This window comes from Zea mays, chromosome 6, assembly GCF_902167145.1.
Source record: "Zea mays cultivar B73 chromosome 6, Zm-B73-REFERENCE-NAM-5.0, whole genome shotgun sequence".
Classification (NCBI taxonomy): Eukaryota; Viridiplantae; Streptophyta; class Magnoliopsida; order Poales; family Poaceae; genus Zea; species Zea mays.
This window is the reverse complement of record NC_050101.1, coordinates 110,647,702-110,668,137: the sequence shown is the minus strand read 5'-3', so window position 1 is coordinate 110,668,137 and position 20,436 is coordinate 110,647,702. Positions and strand designations below refer to the sequence as shown.

General features: G+C 53.6%; 1 protein-coding gene and 1 long non-coding RNA gene across 5 annotated transcripts; one reads left to right on the top strand and one right to left on the bottom strand.

Moving 5' to 3' along the window:
* Window positions 1-10,329: 10,329 nt before the first annotated feature.
* LOC103629749 (uncharacterized) lies at window positions 10,330-13,606 on the bottom strand. Of its 4 annotated transcripts, XR_004850246.1 has the most exons (3): window positions 12,857-13,606; window positions 11,031-12,039; window positions 10,330-10,774 (listed from the first exon to the last, which is right to left on the bottom strand). XR_004850246.1 is itself a non-coding variant. In XM_035960115.1 (2 exons), the coding sequence occupies exons 1-2, from the start codon at window positions 13,296-13,298 to the stop codon at window positions 12,769-12,771; spliced, it is 459 nt and encodes a 152-aa protein (XP_035816008.1). In that variant the 5' UTR covers window positions 13,299-13,606; the 3' UTR covers window positions 10,330-12,768. The 4 variants fall into 4 exon arrangements, 3 of the variants coding, with proteins under 3 accessions (XP_035816008.1, XP_035816007.1, XP_008649092.1); XM_035960115.1 differs by having other exon boundaries at window positions 10,330-12,785; XM_035960114.1 differs by having other exon boundaries at window positions 10,330-12,039.
* A 392-nt stretch (window positions 13,607-13,998) lies between these two features.
* Window positions 13,999-15,435, top strand: LOC118472235 (uncharacterized). Its single transcript, XR_004850245.1, has 2 exons — window positions 13,999-14,348; window positions 14,790-15,435. It is a non-coding gene; the product is annotated as an uncharacterized lncRNA (long non-coding RNA).
* The last annotated feature ends 5,001 nt before the right edge of the window (window positions 15,436-20,436 follow it).

Sequence of the window (20,436 nt, the reverse complement as noted above, 5' to 3'; positions counted from 1 at the left end):
AAGTCCGGCCTCTCGCTCCGGCACCTCGAAGTCGCTCGTCCGCACACCCAGCTCGCGATATGAAGTCATGAGCTGCGTGCGCGTCCGTTCGGCCTCCGCTCGCGCCGCGGCCTCGGCCCCCTCCGCGCGGCTCTCGAAGGCAGCAAGCCGCCGCTGCAGCTCCCCGGCGAGCTCCTTGGCGACATTGCCCTCCGCCCGCGCCAGCCTGGCCTCCGCCTGCGCAGACTGCTCCTTGGCGATGGCTTCGTTGGCCTCCCTTCTCTCCTCCATCAGCTGGCGCCGGAGGTCTGCCTTCTCCTTCTCAAGGGCGGCCACCTTCTCCGCCAGCTTGCGGCACTTGCTGTCGGAGGCCGACTTCTCACGGACGGCGTCCGCGTGTTGCGTCCGAAGTCTCTCGACCTCGGCAGACAACGTCGCCGTAAGGGCCCCCGACGCAGTACGGCTGGTGAAGTCAGCCACCTGCAGAACACACATAAGGCCCGTGTAAAAAAAAAAAAAAAAAACTCGGCAGACCTGACTCAGCGCCTCCATTGCTCCTTTCAGCCGGCGGGTCGCCGCGTCCGCCTCGTCTCTGACCAACGCGAGGGCAGTCACCTCGCCTCCAGCGCCAAGGGTCTCTACCCCCGCCTTCGGCGCTGGCGCAGCCGTCGCGACCGCCGCGCCAGGCACAACTAGAGCGAGCGGGCCCTCGTCCAACCCTGCAACGCATCAACAGATTAAAAAAAAAAAGTGTATACATATAGACTCACCCCCAAGATAATCCTCCACATCAATCTCAGTGCCGAAGTCGGCAACGCGTTTGCCGGGCGGCGGTAGCGATCGGGCCGCCTTCGCAGCCTCCGCCACTCCGCTGGCGGACGGCACCACCTTCGACAGCTTGGGGCCTCCGGCGCCCACCGTCGCCTCCGGCGCCTTGCCAGGCGCGGAGGCACCCGCCTTCGCCGGCAATGGCGGCTTGCCTCCACCAGAGGCCTCAGCCTTCGATGCTCCCCGCTGCCTTTTCGGCCGGGCTTCATGAACCCTCACGGTCGCCTGGCGTTTCCGCGCCGCCGCTTGGCGATCCTTGTCCATCACTGCCCACACAACATGACCGATATTTCGCCCATAAGGAAAAACTTTCCACCGACGAGCCATACGAGATGTAAAACAGTCCTCTTCATCCCAGGGGATAGGAATGTTTTTAGGCCAGCAACCCCCGGTAACCCTCAGCATCCGAGCCGAAGACTCCCGGAGCTCGGGCGAAGACATCCTCTCCCCCGGGGCCGCACACGTCCTCATTAACTCTCTAGCAAAACTATCAGACACCCCAAGCCCTCCCATCGCAGTACCTAATTTTCTCTTTTTCGAAGAGGTGGCGGCCGCCAGCGCAGGGTCGCCTCCGGCCTCCACCGCCGGTTTCTTCCCGCGGCGGTCTGCTTCGTCCTGACCAGGGTAGCCGTCGTACGGCAGTTGATTTAATTCAAAGACCCTGTTCAAGCGATCGTTTGACCCACGGATATCAAAACTGCGCTGGCCTTCCGTCTTCGGCACGTAGCGCCCCACGAGTCGCACCGCCAAGTCTTCTGCATCGCGCACGAAGGCGGCCGGGTCACGGTTCCGCAAACTCAGTGCGAACGCAGGACTCCGCACCTCCCTTCCTCCGTGAAAGGGCATCTGGCGAGGGCATACTTCGCCCAGCGCCCAGCCGTGCGCCAAGGGCCAGACCCCGTACGCCGCAAACTCTTCAACCAAATCACGCCCGCTGCTCTGACCGGCGGCGTACCGAAGGGCCCCTTCGTCTGTATCCTCTTCTGCCACTTCGAAAGGCGGATACGCAGAGTAATAGTGAGAACACATTTCGGACACGGGGAGCCCTTGATGGCCTTCGACAGTAGCCTCAGCAACATAAAACCAAAACTCATTCCAACTGCCCCACTTATTGCGGGCGCACGGGACCAACTCCACTACTGGCATCGTGGTCTTGCCGGTCTTCGGCGTGAAAGTGCACGACCCGAACTGCGCAACTCCGCCCTCAACCACCCTTTTCTGCCAATGCAAGCAATAATTCTTCGCGAAAACTTCAACCGACGGCTGCCCGCCGTACGAAGTCGTCGCCCAGACATACTTCGCCAGCGCCACTATGGCGTTCGGCGTAAGCTGATGTATTTGAACACTGAATCTGCGCAGGACTTCGCTGACAAACCGGTGCGCAGGCAGGCGGAGTCCGGCGGCGAAGAACGCCTCGAAAACAACCAACTCGCCCTCCGGCTCGGGGACTTCCTCCGTCCCCGGAGCACGAGCGACTCCGCCGCCAAAGTAGCCCAACCGCTGCATATCTTCAATACGGCCTGACGTCATCCGTGACACACCGAATTCAACAGAGTCGCCGGCGCGCAACTCTTCCACCATCGCGTTACTCAACGTCTCCTCAGACGAGGCGGCGGCCGGCGGCGTGGCGGTGGCGGAAGAAGAAGAGGATGGCATGGCTACGTACCGTCGGCGGCGGCGGGCGGTTTGCTTCACTCGAGCCAGAACGACGGCGAGCAAAGGGAGCAGCGGAGGAAAAGGAGCAGCAAGACGGCGGGCGGCTAGGGTTTTACGGAGCGCGGAAAGCAGAATTCAAACAGCGCCGCCCCCGCCCCCTTTTATAGGCAGGGCGCGGCTCCTCGGGAAACCCACAACCCGACAGGCCGCGACGCTTCGGGAAACCCTCAATCCAACAGTACGCCGTCCATCAACGGTCACATCAAAAACCCCCGCGGAACCACTTCGAGCGAGGGCAGCGTCTCCGCCATCTAGCGACGTCTTCGGCACCAGGTGACTTTGTCGAACTGGTCCCTCGGAGGGCAAATGTTGGAGCGAAGGCAAAGACGCCACCCTTCGCTCGAGGCCTTCGCTGCAGCCGCTGGTCCGCCGGAGGCAAAGCGGGCAAGGACACCCTTCGCAGGACTCGGCGCTTTGACGAAGGCCTGCGGCGACGACCTCACACGGCGCGGCCTCGTTCAGCCCCAAGGCCCACGTGTGATCCGGCCCATTGTAACGGGCCCCGCGTGGCCGCCTCTGTATTACGGGCCTGACTTGTAAAGGCAAACTTGTAATTACAGCTTGTAACCCTGCTTTATGGGAATATTCCGGGGATAAACTAGGCGTCTGAGGGCACATGCGTCCTTAACACAAGACGCTGGGCACTCAGACACCTATAAATACCCCCGCACAGTGCCCGTGAGAGGCTAGATCAACAGAGCTATTGCCCCCGTGCACGCAACCCTGTTGTCGCCATTGTTCACCCCCGTTGGCCCACTTGCAGCAGAGAGCAAGTTCCAACACTCGCGTTCGGATGAGCGATCATGCTGACCGAACAAGCCTTAACGCTCAAAAGACTTTCTGTCGAAACAGTTTTTTGGGTTTTCTCGGCTACGTCGATAATAGAATCCCGCGGACGAGCAAGAGTACACGTAAGCGGCAAGGCCGACCGAGCCAAGGGATTCCTATGCCTCCGGGATACGGATACCTCACTCATCACCTTCCGTGAGAAGTAACTCTAGCTCGGATAAACGATTCTGCTACCGACGAGAAAGCCCTGATACTCGAAACAAGAGGAAAAGAAACGCAGCTTTACAACGCAACGACAGTATGTTTGGGCCTCGGCGGCCGCAAAAAACATATGCATACTACAGGTGAACCGATCCTGTAGGCTCAGACGTCGATGGAGGGGGAGCAGCAGCACCTTCGGCGTCAACTCCACCTTCAGCGAAGTCTGACCGAGCCTCGGACGGCAACACAGGCGAAGGATCTCCGCTCCGAAGGACGACGTTAGCACCACGCCCAGGCCATCGCCGCCAGGGTCTCTTCCAGGAACCCGGCCCGAGCAGACGGCTCGGCCGGCCGCCCCGAAGCCTCAGCCAGCTGTCCGCCGAGGACACCAGCCCGGCTCATGGCCTCGGCAACCCGACTCCGGCGCTGGTCCCGCCAGTGGACGGCCCGGCCAGGCTCCGACCGACGAAGTCTTCTTTTCGAGCCAACTCTGCCTCCGTCCATGCTAACACTGCTGCCTCCGGCTCCGGCTCATCGCAGAGCGACCGAGGGTTTCTTAGACTAAGCAAGTGAAGCCTTGGGCGGCAAGGCCGACTGAGCCGAGGGACTCCTACGCCTCCGGGATACGGATACCTCACTCGTCACCTTCCACACAGAGCAACTCACATTTGGTCAAGCGGTTCGGCTAGCCGACATGCGAGTTCTAGTGCTCACAATGAAGAAAGGACACAGTATTACACCCAAAAATACCTACATGTTTAGGCCCCGACAGCCACAATGAACAAACACCGGCACTCAAGCTGCCATTACAAACGGAACTCCGGTTCCACCCCCGCGGGTATGAACAACCTCCACATCGGAGAGCCTGCAGGACGACAGACTCTGGGCGATTCGCCAGCGACCTCCACAGCAGCAGCCATGGTCCCAGGACGGACGCAGCCACCGGAAGGCTCTCGTTCGCGTCCCCACTCAAGGGACGCGAACCAGATATTAAAGCCAAAGAGCCGGAGGTCGGTCCGCGGGTCGCGCTGACGGTCTCGTCGGCGGAAAAGCCTACCTCTCCAGCTGCCACCACCTCAGCACCGACGGCGGCGTCCACCTGTCCACCAACACCACACAGGCGGGCGCCGGCCGCTCCAAAGCGCACCGGCAGGTCCTCACTCCCATCCTCGCCACGAAAACGAGAATGGAGTGAGACCTCCCGGTGCGGCTGGCCACCGTCGCCCGGACAAAGGACGGAATGTTGCACCCGGGCTGGGCAGCAACAGTTCGCCTTCCCCGGCATGGCTGGGGGGCGCCTCCTCCGCAGAGCTGGAGGATGGTTTCCACCCCCAGAAGCTGGAAGAGGCGGGACGCCAGCCCACGCGAAGGCAGGCCCCGGCTCGCCTCGCTCTCCGCCCCAGCAAGGATGATGAACATCCTTGAAGCTGAGGGCGGGGCAGAGGCCGCAGCCCGGTTTGCTTCTCCCCACCATCAAACTGGTGGTCACTGTCTTGGGTGACCATCGGCGAGGGGATGCAGCCGGGCTGCCTGATGAAAATCCTTGAAGCCGAGCGATGGCTGAAAGGTACCAACTTCCGCGAAGTTGCGTTCCTCCAACGACAGCAAGACGAAAGCGACACGAGCGCTCCCCATCCGGGGGCTTGGAAGGTGGAAGGACGCGATACATGGAGTGCGAAGACATGGTTGCCATCCAAGGGGGTCACCCTCCTTTTAAAGGCGACTCTTCCCACTTGCGTCCTCAGCCGGCGCGGGCTGAGTCTTCTCCAACACGCTCCAAGGTCCTCCCCCTACGACACGGGGGCTGGGTCCCACGCGTCATGCAAGCTGGCCCAGGACAGAAGAAGCCAAACCGCCACGCGTGGAGCGCACAACAGCCCAGCGGTTACAAGCATTCCTCCACTATCGCCCGGACCAGCGGGTGAAAGGGCGGACCGCCATGCAGGCGGCATACAACCGCACCAAGGGGGCGCACCCTTTCGACTTTGACGCGTCCAGCATGGAGGCCTAGGCCCACACGTCATGTAACCAGCGCGCCGGTTACTACATGCGAGAAACTGCACCGCCACTCGCGCCAGTACCGCGCCTCCTCGACTGCGGAACCGGTGCTGCGACTCGAGGCGACCCTGCGCATGACCCGATAGTGCCAACCGAGCATATCGGTCACGGGTCAGTCAGCCATGGGAGAAGGCGCGACGGTCGATACGGCCAGAAATGGGCCGGCAGTAATGGCGGTGGCAGGCGGGCGGAAGCAGCAGTCAAGTCATCAGCAAGCTCACGCCCCCTCCTGGGACAGCAGGAGAACCCTCTCCCACGGCGTGAAGACGACACACCCGTGTTTCGTCCCTTGAACGGCTCGCGCACGCACAACGGCTGCCCCGCGAACCACTCGTCCCATCGCGTTAACTCTACGGCGGGACAGGCGGCACCTTTGGCAGGCAAAGCAGGCGACGCTTCACCTCCACCACAATGACCGCGTCAAAAAAAAGGTGCGCCACGTCATTCGATTTCGTATCCTTTTCCACTTCCTCTTTCTCTCTCTTGCCACAGGACCGGGAAAGGGGATACTCCGAAAAGGATCCTTCTCCGCGAAGGAAGCGGGCCCCGAGCCCCCCTACTGATCAGAGGTTTGAAGGCTGGCCCCTCGGAAGGGTTCAACAGCCGCCTCAGAGCACTCGGGCTCTGCGCCCACTACTGGTCAGAGGTTCGAAGGCTAGCCCCTCAGAAGGGTTCAACGGCCGCCTCAGGCCACTCGGGCTCCACGCCCACTACTGATCAGGGGTTCGTAGGCTGGCCCCCGAAGTGTTCAACAGCCGCCTCAGAGCACTCTGGCTCCGCGCCCACTACTGGTCAGAGGTTCGAAGGCTGGCCCCTCGGAAGGGTTCAACGGCCGCCTCAGGCCACTCGGGCTCCGCGCCCACTACTGATCAGGGGTTCGTAGGCTGGCCCCCGAAGGGTTCGACAGTCGCCTCAGAGCACGCAGAGCGAGGGATGACCCTGGGTACGTTCGATACATAACCAAGGCTCGGGCTACGCTCCCGAGGTACCCTAGGACATTTCCGAGACTGACGGGAACGATTTTGTAACGGAATCCCACCAGAGGGAGGCATCGAGCCCTCGGACCCCGTCAAAAGGGGACCGGGTCCGGCGAATCACCCGCAGGTACTTTTGGAGCGCGCCTCCGGGCCACTAGCCGACCCCTAACGAATGGGCACAGGCGTCCACTCGGATTACCCGCTAGCAACTCACTGGAGACACCATGTTCGGCGCCCTCCGAGGGCAACATGGCGCTTTCCCCCCTCCTCCTTGCGGAAAGGCGACGCAGGGGCGTATGAAAAAAGCCGAGTCTGTCCTTGACCGTCCTCTCGCTCTGTGCGGAGGCTCGGGGGCTGCTCTCGCAAACCCGGCTCCGGCCAAACCGTTGACATCGTCAACATACCAGCCCGAGAACTTAGAACTCGACTATGCACCTGGGCTACGGCCGGTTCGCATGAGGGAACAACCAGACCGGCCGAGCCATCACGAAAGGCACTCAGACCTCGAAGGAGTCAAAACACTCCTCCGAGGCCTCGGGGGCTACACCCGGCGGGTGCGCTCGCGCGCACCCACCGGAACGAAACGCAACCGAGAAAGGCCGGTCCCCTTGCAAAAAAGTGCGACAAAAGCCTCCAAGCGAGTATCAACACTCCCTTCGAGGCTCGGGGGCTACTGTCGGGGACCATAATTAGGGGTACCCCCAAGACTCAAAGGTCTGATGGGCGCGATTAAGGTCAAGGCTCAGTCCACTCAAGGGACACGATCTCGCATCGCCCGAGCCCAGCCTCAAGCAAAGGCAGCCGACCCCGGAGGATTCACGTCTCGCTCGAGGGCCCCCTCAAGCAACGGACACACCTTCGGCTCGCCCGAGGCCCAGTCTTCACATAGAAGCAACCTTGGCCAGATCGCCACGCCAACCGACCGTATCGCAGGAGCATTTAATGCAAGGATCGCCTGACACCTTATCCTGACGCACGCTCTTCAGTCGACAAAGCCGAAGTGACCGCAGTCACTTCGCCGCTCCACTGACCGACCTGACAAGAGAACAGCGTCGCCTGCGTCGCTCCGACTGCTGTGCCACTCGACAGAGTGAGGCTGACAGCAGCTAAGTCCAGCCTCGGGCGCCATTGAAAGCTCCGCCTTGCCCGACCCCAGGGCTCGGACATAGCCTCGGCCTCGGAAGACGGTCTCCGCCTCGCCCGACCCAGGGCTCAGACTCAACTTCGACCTCGGAAGACAGACTCCGCCTCGCCCGACCCCAGGGCTCGGACTCAGCCTCGACCTCGGAAGACGGACTCCGCCTCGCCCGACCCTAGGGCTCGGACTCAGCCTCAACCTCGGAAGACGGACTCGACCTCGACCTCGGAGGAGCCTCCGCCTTGCCCGACCTAGGGCTCGGACCGACCACGTCACAGGGGAGCCATCATTACCCTACCCCTAGCTAGCTCAGGCTACGGGGAACAAGACCGGCGTCCCATCTGGCTCGCCCCAGTAAACAAATAATGATGGCGCCCCACGTGCTCCATGACGACGGCGGCTCTCAGCCCCTTACGGAAGCAAGGAGACGTCAGCAAGGATTCGACATCCCCGACAACTGTCCTTCCACAGGGCCCAAGCGCTCCTCCGACGGCCACGACATCACATGAACACGGTGCCAAAACCTCTCCGACTGCCACGACGACATGTACTTAGGGCTCTAGCTCCTCTCTGCTAGACACGTTAGCACACTGCTACAGCCCCCATTGTACACCTGGATCCTCTCCTTATGCCTATAAAAGGAAGGTCCAGGGCTCTCGTACGAGAAGGTTGGCCGCGCGGGAGAACGGGCCGACGCATAAGGCTCTCGCCCTCTCTCTCTCTCTCCCACGCGAACGCTTGTAACCCCCTACTGCAAGCGCATCCATCCGCCCTGGGCGCAGGACAACACGAAGGCCGCGGTTTCCCCTTACTGTTCTCCCCCCTTTGTGTCCTGTCTCGCGCCGACCCATCTGGGCTGGGACACGCAGCGACAATTTACTCGTCGGTCTAGGGACCCCCCGGGGTCGAAACGCCGACAATTATTACAATGGTCAACACGATGTCACATACGACCCCTCGTAACAGACATGTGTGAATCCAGGTAGTTACCATGAATACCGAGCTAATATTAGAGATGTGGATTTCTCTAAGGCGTGGTATTCATGTTCGTAAAATTCAAAATTTTGAGTGTAAATAGTGTTAGATATAGCGTCGGTCGCTACTGCCATCACCGTCGAGCGCGCTGGTGACCACCATCTTCTCTCAGTCGCCAATGTAGACGACGCACGTCGTGCCGGCCTTGAGGCCCAGTGGGTACGGCCCTAATCTTGTGCTAGCCACGACGGGTGCCCATCCACTCCATGATGGTGTTGCCCCTAACGCACCAGACGCGGCTATGCACGACAACATGCGTGCGAGGACAAGATTCTAATCAAACTATTATAAGTTTGACTTGAATCTTGTCCAAAGCGACAACTAATAGCACGCGTGATCGGTGGAACAAACCACTAGACCGCATGAATAGTTACGTTATTTTGTTGGGCCCATGTGTGGTGGGGTTCTGTTTGGGCAACAGGTTTTTTCACGTCCATTACTTTTTAGGTGGGCCCATTTTATGTATTTTAATACGGTTTTCGGACATCCCACTTATTTCTGTTACAATTTTAGTCATTTCGTCAGAGTTTTGAGTCATTTCATCACAATTTCAGTCGTAGTTTCGATCATTCTCTCACAGTTTTGGTCGTTCTATCATAGTTTCAGCCGTTTCGTTATTGGATGTGATATGTTACCTTATTTTAAAACGCGTCCATCGCGGGCTCCAGGAGTGACGCGTCGGGTGGGGTTGATGAGTGTGGTTTAGGTGATGAACCTCTGATTCATCATCCTAGTTTGACAAATAGATTTGCCCTATATATACATACATGTGTGTGAATATATGTGTGTATGGGTAAAATACATTTACGGTTCTTGAATTTGGCAATGTTGTGTTACTTGAATCCATGAATTTCTTAAATCCACTAAAACTTGGTCAGTCCATCAAAAATCGGGTCTGAGAGTCTAGGTACTTCCATAAATGTACATGCATGCAGCTAGTAGAGGAGAAGGACGAGTGCATATAGGAACGCGCATTGCGTGCTTGTCTGTTAGTGCCAACTATAGATGGTCAATAAGTACGAGGCCCGCGAGTCCGGCACGAAGCCTGTTGTTTGGGCCCGGTCCGAGTCCGGCACGGTCCGGTTCTATGCGGGCCCGGGCCGGCCCGGCACGAATAAGCGGGCCGGGCTCAGACAAGAAACTAGGCACGGTGGGCTAGCCCGGCACGGCCCATTTACCTTTAAGCATGTTGAGCCCGCTTTTTTTTACACTAAAACATGTTTTTCGGTCCGCTTTCGACCTGTTTAGGCACGCTGCGGGCCAGGCTCGGACAGTGAATCGAGCCCGCGGGCTTAGAAGGCCCGGTCCAATTTCCTAACGGTGCCTAGCAGGCCGGGCCCAAAACGGATCGTGCTTCACCGGGCCGGGTGGCCCGTTTGGCCATCTCTAGTGCCAACCGGTGAGTGAAGAGCTAACTGCTGTATGAATAAGCTAGATAGTAAGAGGAGGGACGACGAGATCGAGATCCTATCCCTATATATAGAGTACTAGAATAAGACAGCGCCCTATCGGGCGCTATGCTATTCACATAAGTATTTGAAATTGTAATAAGAAAAAAACACCCGAATAGCACCATAATATTTTTTCACAAAAAGGAAACATAAAACAAAACATCAAAGTGGCTGCAAAAGTCTATTTATATAAAAATCTCCTACATCACATTTGCTTATGGTTTACATGTTCGGTCAATTGCATGACCGTTCGCTAGAAGCAAGTTATAATAAAATCAGAGTTAAATAACTGTGGTCCCTGACATGATGCATCATTATCAAGCAAAGTAAATTGATAATGACAAGTGCATTTACCCCAAAACAAAATCTAGCCTGGCTCTGACCTGCACCACTTTCAATAGCCTGATGAAACTCACTTATTGAAGCCATTACATGATGGCACCTCTGAGGGGACCGTGATGAAGGTAAGGCCCAACATATTCTACTTTTGGCTTGTCCCTGAACCTGATGACCCCTAGCAGTCCCATTGCAGAATCCTGAATCAATATCAGACTGGAACATGTCCACAAAAATCACTGCAGCTCCTTAAAGCATTTCTGCCTCTGCAAAACCAACAATCAAATGTTATTTTGTTGTCGTTGTCAAGTTTTTATATATCAGGTCCATGAAAATGGTGTCGTTTTGTAGCCTTTTTTCTGGACAAAAAATTATCTAAAAGTTCCGCTTTTAATATCCACTCAGAAGCATTGAGGATACAGAGCTTTTCTGATGAGCATGTGAGCTGGCACAAGATAGTGAGATCCAAAGCCTGTTTTTGTCATGAATAAATCCCTTTTCTTCTGAATTAAGTGTACGTACCTTGAAATCTGAAAAAAAGTCAAGGCCAAGGATAACTTTGTCTTATGAGATAACCGGAGGAAGACCAGTGAAAAGCCTGGACAAAGTTGTCCTTCTAGATAGTTGTTTAACGCAATATCTTGGCACTCAGTGTGTTTAACCCTGAGATGTAAAAAAGGTGGGCTTGCTCAATTTTTTCTTGTTCTAGAAATGTGATCAATCGGTCGCTTGTATAATGTCCCATTCAAAAGCTGAACTCTTGCCAGGACTTGATGCTATATGCAATGAACTATTGCGAGAGGACGAGTATGTTTTGTGTTTCTTTGAGCGATATGTTTTCTGTTAAACCGTTGCAAAGTTGGATAGCAAGTTCTTTACTACCATGTGTTTTTTCATCGAAGAAGGTCCATATCATCGTGATCTACTAAACATTTGAAGAACCCAAACTAACAAAAAACACGAATGGCAAACGTGTGACCAGTATATCCATTGCATCCCCAAAAAATAATACGTAGAAGTACAGAATACCGAGCGTTGAAGGGCAAATGCCAGCTGCAATCGACGCCAAAAAACTACTGAAGTGCCAGCAACATTCGTCAAGTTTGTACCTAACTGAGTAAATATTTTTAAAGCAACAGCCTAACATAGATTCAGATGAAGATTTTGTAGGACAAACGACTAATAAAACTAATAGCTAATAATTTCTTGCCAGATTGATTCACTATAGAACGAAATCGCATTTTCACAAATTATAGCCTCCCTAAGCTCTTGCCATGGACGAACTATACGGAGCCAAAAATGCTCTGAACAATTGGTAAAAGGATCCATATAGTTCCTGCTGAACTATCCTGCTCCTATCAATGCAACACACATAAAAAATCCTAAAAGCAACACTGATTTGGCAAGCAAACTTGACCGAAGAAATGGACAAAATTTCTGTGCAAACAAACATGCACCCACGGAGGCCTTCCCGAGATCCAGGTCACGAACAACACCAGTACCACATCAGGCAACCTCATGGCGTCGGTAGCTGGCGACACCAAAAAAAAGAAAGAGAGCATGAATGACCTTGCAAGACTTTGTGGAATCTGGTAGATCCAGCAAATTATGAAGAAATGCTTCCATATGCTAAAATAGCAAAGAAGGGAAAAACAGTGACATGAGAGAGGGACATCATCAAATGAGAGAGGGAGAGGGGAGGGGCGCAGCTCATCCGCATCTGGTTCCGAAGCGACGAAGCAGGGCAGAGCTGGAGCCATCCACGACGAGCTCGACGACGAGGGCGGACACCATGAGGATTGCAAGTGATGCGGCGAGGTGTGTTGGGCCACGAAGAGTAAGATCATGAGGCGGTCGCCAGTGAGCAGCGTCGTGGCCGACGACAGGGACACAGAGTCGATGGCGCGCGCGAACCTGGCCCAACACTGGCGACGGTGGCGAGGTCGGAGGAGGACACAGCAGCGTGGAGGGAGGAACGTCGTGGGAATTTGGATGGTGGTGGACTGGTGGCCGTGGGTCAGAGTCGGACAAGGAAGGGGGGACCGTGGATGTGACACAAGCTTCGTTGAATGGAAGATTGTTTGTGTTGTTAGTAGAGAGTTTAGATTTCTTCAACAGCACCTCACGGATCTACATATCCCATAACCAATTTATGTGCACAATGCATGATGGAAGGGACGCCCCAATTGCTTGAACATCTCTTAGGATGGCTCCAGCTCCTATAGACTAACAGACATCCCTGATTTTAGGCCAGCAGATGTCATCCTGAACTGAGAACTGATAAAATACAAATGGAGTTTAATGCCAAGATCTAGATCGAGAAGTAGCGATGGGGGATTGATGATCACCTGCAGGTCTTTGCGATGGGGGATCACGCTCGCCGAGCGTAGCCATCAAGATCTCGAGGCCCTTGTCGTAGTAGGCGATGGACCTGCAGGTCTTGGCACCTAAGCATGTACTGCGTATCGCTGAACTACACCTAGACTGAGAAAGCGGCGAGGGACCACTCCTCGTCCCTCTGGTGAGGCTCGACAAGCTGCAGCTGGTGGTGGTCGTCACCGCTGGGTGCACAGGCGTTGGTCTCGGCCTCGCCGTTGACAGGAGACTCTGGCGGTGGCACGACGTACGCAACGACACAATCGAGGACAGGGATGGAAGGGGAGATGCACGGACGATGGGAGCATCTAGACGGAGAAGGTGGCTCCTCGGCCCTCTGGTTAGGCTCGGCAAGCTGGAACTGTTGGTGGTCGTCGCTGCCGGCTGCATAGGCCTCGTCCTCGCCGCCGACATGTGTTTTTAGCGGCAGCGTGATGCCCGCAACAGCACGCTCGAGGACGGCCATGAAAGGGGAGATACATGGGCGACAGGACCATCTAGCCGGAGGAGGAGGCGAGGGACCACTCGTCGGCCCTCTGATGGTCGTCGTCGCCAGTTGCACAGGCCTTGGATTCAGGCTCGCCGTCAGCAGGCGCCTCTGGCGACGGTGTGACGCCTGCAGCGGCTCGCTCGAGGACGAGGATGGAAGGGGAGGTAAGGGACGGCAGGAGCAAGGAGGGAGAGAGCATCTGATGCGTTTCCGTTGTGTCCGTGAAGGTTGTGGTCACGGAAAGGAAGAGGGATGAGGTGACCGCTATGGACCAGAGGCGGGGTCCGCGTCATGGATCTGCCATCACTCGAGCATGGCTGCACCCATGCCTGTCATGACTTTACTGCAGCAGTACCTGCCTGTCCCAGTAATGTGAGTGGACGCAGAGAAAAGAATCACCACACGTCAAAACGCGCAAGCGCCGTAGACCGGTCCAGGACCGCATGGGTGGTGTCGTGGTGGCCTGGTGGGTTGGAGAGGGTGGGACAGACCATGGACGTAGAGTCCGACTATAGGCCCACACGTCGCGCCGTGGAGGGCTGTGAGCGCGTGAAACGCGGACAGAGCTCGGAAGGGCTTCAAGTTTTAAGGAAGTAGATACTAGTAGTGTTCTCTCTCGCCTCGCTCGGCGCATTGGAGAGGTAGTAGCTAGCGCACGCCCTTCGTCCGTCAAGCCCAGTAGCCCACACCTGCACCTCTATGGCACTATTAGCACCTCTATCTAGTTCTTCTCTCTTCAGCCTCGGATCCAGGCGAGCACCATACCCCTGCAAATAATAAGGTTACCAGCTTGCAGGCAGCCACAGGCACGGTACTTCAGAGCAATACACTATTACTTCCTCTGCCAGGATTCAGGCACAGTATTGTATTTGGAATTATTGAACAGTGTATTTCTTGTACAATTCGACTCATAAGTTTTTTAAGATTCATCACAGGCTTCAACTACAACTTGGCTAGAGAAATTTTAAAAGAAGGTATGTAGCTGGTTTGTTTAATTTATTTATCCTCCCAAATATGGTTACTGTCGAGACACAAAGATGTGTTTTGTAGGATAAATAAATTAAGGAAATCTACTATATATATAACTTTCTTTGGAATTTGTCTCGCATAAGTTATAGTTAAGCCGTGTGATAAATCTTATGGAACTCATGAGCTGAATTATAAGATATCCCCTGTTTAATAATCCTAAATACAGAACAGATACATGTAGCTACTGGCTGAAAGGGAACGAGTAGACAGAATAATGCTTGGAAGCTTTGCTGTCTCGCTTTTGGTAGTAGAGACGATACGCGCGCGTATATACATATAGGATCCGTCGGAGAATGTTGAAGACTTGAAGTCGCCCTACTTTTGGGGGCTAGATTTTCTCTCTCTTTTTCTTTCTTTCTTTCTTTCTTTCTTTTTTTTTTTTGCAGAGAAGTGATGCGGGTATAGTTACTTCAAGATAAAAGCGTCAAAGTAATGTAAATGAGCTATGGGCTTTTGAGCAAGCACGGAGCGAGGGCCACTGCCTGTGGTCTTGTTTCTTCAGGTAAAGAAAAACAGTTCTTCCTGAGTGAGGGGTAGCCAAGATCGACGACTGGCGGCAGGTGTACAAGCCCACAACCACAAGTCGTCGTCCAGGCTCTCGACTCGAGGGAGAAGCAACTCCGATCACTTGTTCAGAGTTGCATGTCCCGTGAACTCAGGCATGTTCATTCGCCTACCTACCCAGATCCCTGCTATTCGACCCTCAATTGTGAGTTCTGGATGAGATGAGTTCTTTCACGCAATTCAGGGCCAGAAGTCCATGCAGTGGCAAAAGCAGAACGCGTGTTGGAAGTCCAAGCGCAAGCCCATCCCGGGAAGCTGCCTGTCGGATGTCGATGAACGCGTGTTGGAAGTCCAAGCGCAGAACGCGTGTTGGAAGTCCAAGCGCAAGTCCATGCTGTGGCAAAAGCAGAACGAGTCAATGGTGATCGATGAGACGCCGCGTTGTGTTGTTCTTGCAGTCTTGCTCATCGTGCTCGCCGTGTTTCACAACTTATGCATTTACATATTGTGCCGTCTCGTCACTCGAAACTGAAGCAAGCTAGAGTTCTCGATCGTATCGTATTCCGATCCATCTTCCGATACAACTGCCGAACTGCACGCATCACAGCTGCTTTCAAGCTCTAAGCACGGGCGCCGTCACTCCTCGCCGCCGTCGGCATCCTGGCCAGCAGCGCGCGGGTGATCTCGACGCACAGCCCCGCGTTCCGGGCGGCGAACCGCTCGTACTCCGCCGAGAACACGACCTCCTCGGCGTGCTCCACGACCGCCCCCATGGCGCGCTCCATGAGCGCGGCGCTGGAGCTCAGCTCGGCGACCTCAAGCGTCCGCAGCATGTTCCGGGGAGCCACGCCCACCGCCAGCCGCGCCTCGCAGGCCCGCCTCAGGAACGGCGTCGTACTTGGTACCAAATCCGATCCCGTTAAACTAAAAACTCCCCATTTCAATACACATACCTGTAGACGGGTACCAAACTCATATCCCGACCCGACGGGTATTCCATACCCAATGGATACCCATACCTGTCTAGAGGGGTACCGTAAAGTTACACCTGTCTGACCAACTTAATTTATGGCGGTTAGTGAGTGGAGAGTGTCAATATCTGGCCTTCCGTCTTCTATCTTTTAGGTGTGGGTGTGTTGTGTGACTGCGTGTAGCTTGGTCGCTTTGATTGTACATTAACAAAGAGTAAGTCGCACGTATTAGTTTAAAACCTTGGACATGTTGTACTATATATTTTGGCTAGATATATGCATACTTCTGCCATGTGTCCAAGGCCTATATATGTAGCATATACTTATACTCAGGAGTCCAAGACAAATCATTGATCTAGGCTAAAATTTTAAAGAATTGTTGGCTACATTTCAGGTATAACATACCCTAGGGTACATAGGTACGGATTTAATTAGTGGCGGAGCGCCCATTATATATAGCTCACTATGGCCTAAGCCATACCTAAGTTGCGCGGTCCAATCCATCAAAACAAGCGAAGAACCCTACACGCTTCTACATCGTATCGCATACCATGCTATCAGCTACCCTCTGCATCCGCGCCTCGCTCGTGCTCGCCGCCACGGAACACAATGACACCTGCGCATCGCCACCTAAATTGCGCTTGCCGCCTCCGCATGCGTATCGCCCATATCAACAATTTCTTGATGCAAATGCCCATATCAACAATTTCATGAAGGTATCGTAAAATCCTGTTGACAGCATACCAGTGCTCCGATGTTGGGGAAGATAAAAATGGACACATATGGTTCACAGAAAATGATATATTGCAGGATATTGAAGTGATCCTACTATACAATGCTTTATCCAGCTTGCATATGTAATTAGGATACTTTGAATCCACAAACCCTGGAGGTTGTCTCATATATACATTTTCGGAGAGATATCTATATAAGAATGCATCTTGTATATCAATTTGATGAATGCACTGCATGACTTTGATAGCCCCAGTGGACGCACATGCTCACCCCACCGTGCATGCCCACTAGAGCCAGTCCTGCGCATCAGGGCATCGCATGAAGATGATAATAAGATAGTCACTGAATCAAAGATTCGTGGTCAATAGGCAGTACATAGGCATCCATGTTCAGTAGAGTCAAACTTGTGGGTGCCTGGCAATGAAGGTAGCATGACAGAGACTAACCATCAATTGCTCATGATTTGAGAGCAATAAACACAGAGGAATCTATTGAAAGGAACCAAAATGGTGGATCTAAACCTTAAATCGGTGGGTTCTTTTTTTATCGGCCGGGCTGAATCAGAAACCGGCTCAACATCTCCATGGAGAGGTGTTGAAGAGAAACGCGGCCGGAATATTAAGTTTGAGCTAGGTAAACTTCTATCGAATCTAGTGTACTTTAGGGTTTAGGGTTTGAGCTAGGTAAACTTCTATCGAGCACGTCCATACCCTCGCGAACCTGAAATAGATTAAATTTTTTACTGTGTTCAATTCCTATGGATATCAAATTATCATTATTCACATCTCATAAGGCTTTGTTCGGTTGCATAGGAATAAAAAAGATTGTGTGGGGGCAGGAGGGTTAGATCTCTTTCGATTCAATTTTAAATAACAAGTGACTTAAATCTCTTCAATCCACTCCTAACTGAACACATCCATACGAAAATTCTCTATGGAGAATCGAAGATCGACTCCCTATATATTGCCATCTATGCGTCGATCCTCTTACAATTTGCACAATCGTCGAAAACCATGCATGCATGCATACATAACTCAGTACAAAAGAATAATTTTGCATTAGTTAGGTCTGCTCAACAACATAGTGTGCATATAGTCGTACAAAATATTTTTTACGCTATAGACTATATTGTTTATAGAGTGAAGTTTATAGAGTGAGAAGAATAGGAGGCGGCTGGAGATTCACGCACGCGTCAATCAAAACTTACATGTTAATCTCTACTACTTATTAAGGCAGTAAGGGGTAGGGTGTCATTCCTGGTTCTGCCATTCCCATTCCCCCTTAGTCGTACAACGTTTGACAGATCGTCCCACACCCGTGGCATTTCTCATTCCCATCCACAACATTGACAGATCGCCCCACACCCGAGGCATTTCTCATTCCCATCCACAACATCGTCTGACAGGTGGGCCCCACAACCGTGGCATCTCCTCTGTTTCCCATTCCCACACATGTGCGCCGCTCTGGCATGGCATGTGGGTCCCACAACCGTGACCTAAGGCTGCAAGGGTAGCCTGCCATTCCCATCGTGCAATTCATTCCCTGTTCTGCCACACTGAGCACACCGGGCCCACCTGCCGTTACTCCCATCATGCACAATCCATTCCCTGTTCTGCCACACTTAACATGCCAGACCCATGTGACAGCCTCGGCCCCCGTGGTTCTGCCGTTCTGCCTCCCACGCCTCCGACATGTGGGCCCAAGGTGTAGCTCCGCAACTCCCTCTCGCACCCAACCCAACACATGCAAGCATCTACCCAGCGCGCCATTTCTTTACCATGCAAAAAACATGTCTAAACGGTCTGAACCATTCCCACCAACGCCATTGTGCCACAAACAAGTTGACATTCGTGGCCGCATTAACGCTTATAAGCCGCTCTGTCTGTTTCCCTAGCTGGTATGGCACTAACCACAACCGTAAAGAGAGTATCACAACAACATCGGTGTCTTAGGCTAGAATCTTCGTGTGGCCCATATTCCAGCGATGTTTGGTGCAACCCAGATAGCGAATCAGTACATCATCTATCATCCTCTTCTTCGACAACCTCTGCCTCCACGACGACGCGACACAAATGGAGCAACTACTCGCTCAGCCTCACTCCTGCGACCTGTCGACCTCCCTCTCCACGCGAAATGCTCGCAGGCGGTTGCTCTGGCGGCCCCGCCTGCTCCTCACCGTGTTGTCGTCGTCTTCCTTCCCATGCCACCACCTTCCCATATCGCCATCGACGTTGTGTCCTATCGCCATGCCCCTCGCGACCACTCAGACACACATAGCCCCTCCGACGAGCTCCACCTCTCCAATGGCGACAACAAGGAGTGGGGCCTAGGTCTGTAGGCAGAGGGCGGAGGAGGAGTCGAGTCGAGGCGAGACGATGGGGTAGCAGTCGCTGATCTACATGTTCGTGGCGCACGCAACAAGTTCACCTACAGCTGCGACGGCCACACCTTCAACTACCTCATCGAGGATGAATTTGGTGAGTAGCTTTCCTCCCCATACATCGCTCTGGCTTCAATCCACGCTGTTCCTCCTCAATCCTCCTCAATTCTCGCTGTCGTGAGCTCAAATAGGGACTTGTCTCGCTTGGATCTTGCAGAGTTCGCCTCGATCCGCCTGGTACACGTTGTCAGCAGACAGCACTGCTCCCCTCCCCATACTGGCCTCCTCCTTCCCCTTCCCCTTCCCATGCCGGCCTCCCCCTGGTACCCTTTGTTTCCCCCGCTGTAAAGCCCAAAATTCGTATAAGGGAAAAATAATAAAATAAATAAATAAAGAAATAAAATAGTAAATTCAGATATCTCAAATCATACTTAACTTTTGAAAGTTGAGGACTGAATTTTGAAACCAAGAATTATTTTAGAAAAGAAGTAATAGAAAGGTTTTTTGTTCAACTAAATAATTATTCATTTCATTAAATGATACACTATAAGCATTCATCTGAATAAGAAGAGGAAACTAATTAATTGTTTCTTATTTAAATGCTAAATTAATTGTTTCTTATTTGAAGGATGACATGTCACACTTTAGGGGAAAATGGCTGCTATATTACTATCTTCAAACCTAAATAAGAGAAAGGAATGTTCGTTATACAATTATGAAAAAGAAGTTAACACTGGAAGCCCCTCTAATATTGAGATATTAGATAGCCCAACAAATCCTAAGAAGAGGAAACTACTCCATGTGCTTGATGATAGCGTAGTGTTTGAAGATGAGGACGGCCCAATTACTCAAGCAGACTTACAAAGGTGGCTTGTTGATGATTGGAATAAAAGAACTCATGTAAAAAGCTCGACTGATGGGTGCACTAATGACTTTTTAATGTGTGGTCTTTCCACAAAAGACATGGCAATGACCAAAGCCGATTTAATAGATGTTCTATGTGATTATATCATGGCAATCCAAGATGATACGACATTAGAGTAAGTGCTCATTGATTTAATAGATGTTTTATGTATACCAACTACTTAGATTCTTGATATAGACTTTCGTCATGCTACATTATAGGATGACATGTGTCGGCGTTTCGAGACAGGGGGGTCCCTAAGCCGACGAGTGAGTGTGCTGCGTGCCCCAGCCCAGATGGGTCGAGCGCGTGGGCGAGCGCGAAGGGGGGAGAGGCGAGGTGGCCGGAGACGGGCGTGAGAGAGGTGGAAGTCCCACGGCCTTCGTGTTCGTCCCGCGCCCAGGTCGGGTGCGCTTGCAGTAGGGGGGTTACAAGCGTCCACGCGGGTGAGGGAAGCGAGCGGCCCCAAGAGAGCGCCTGTCCCGTCCTCGGTCCCGCGCGGCCAACCTTCTCTAAGAAGGCCCTGGTCCTCCCTTTTA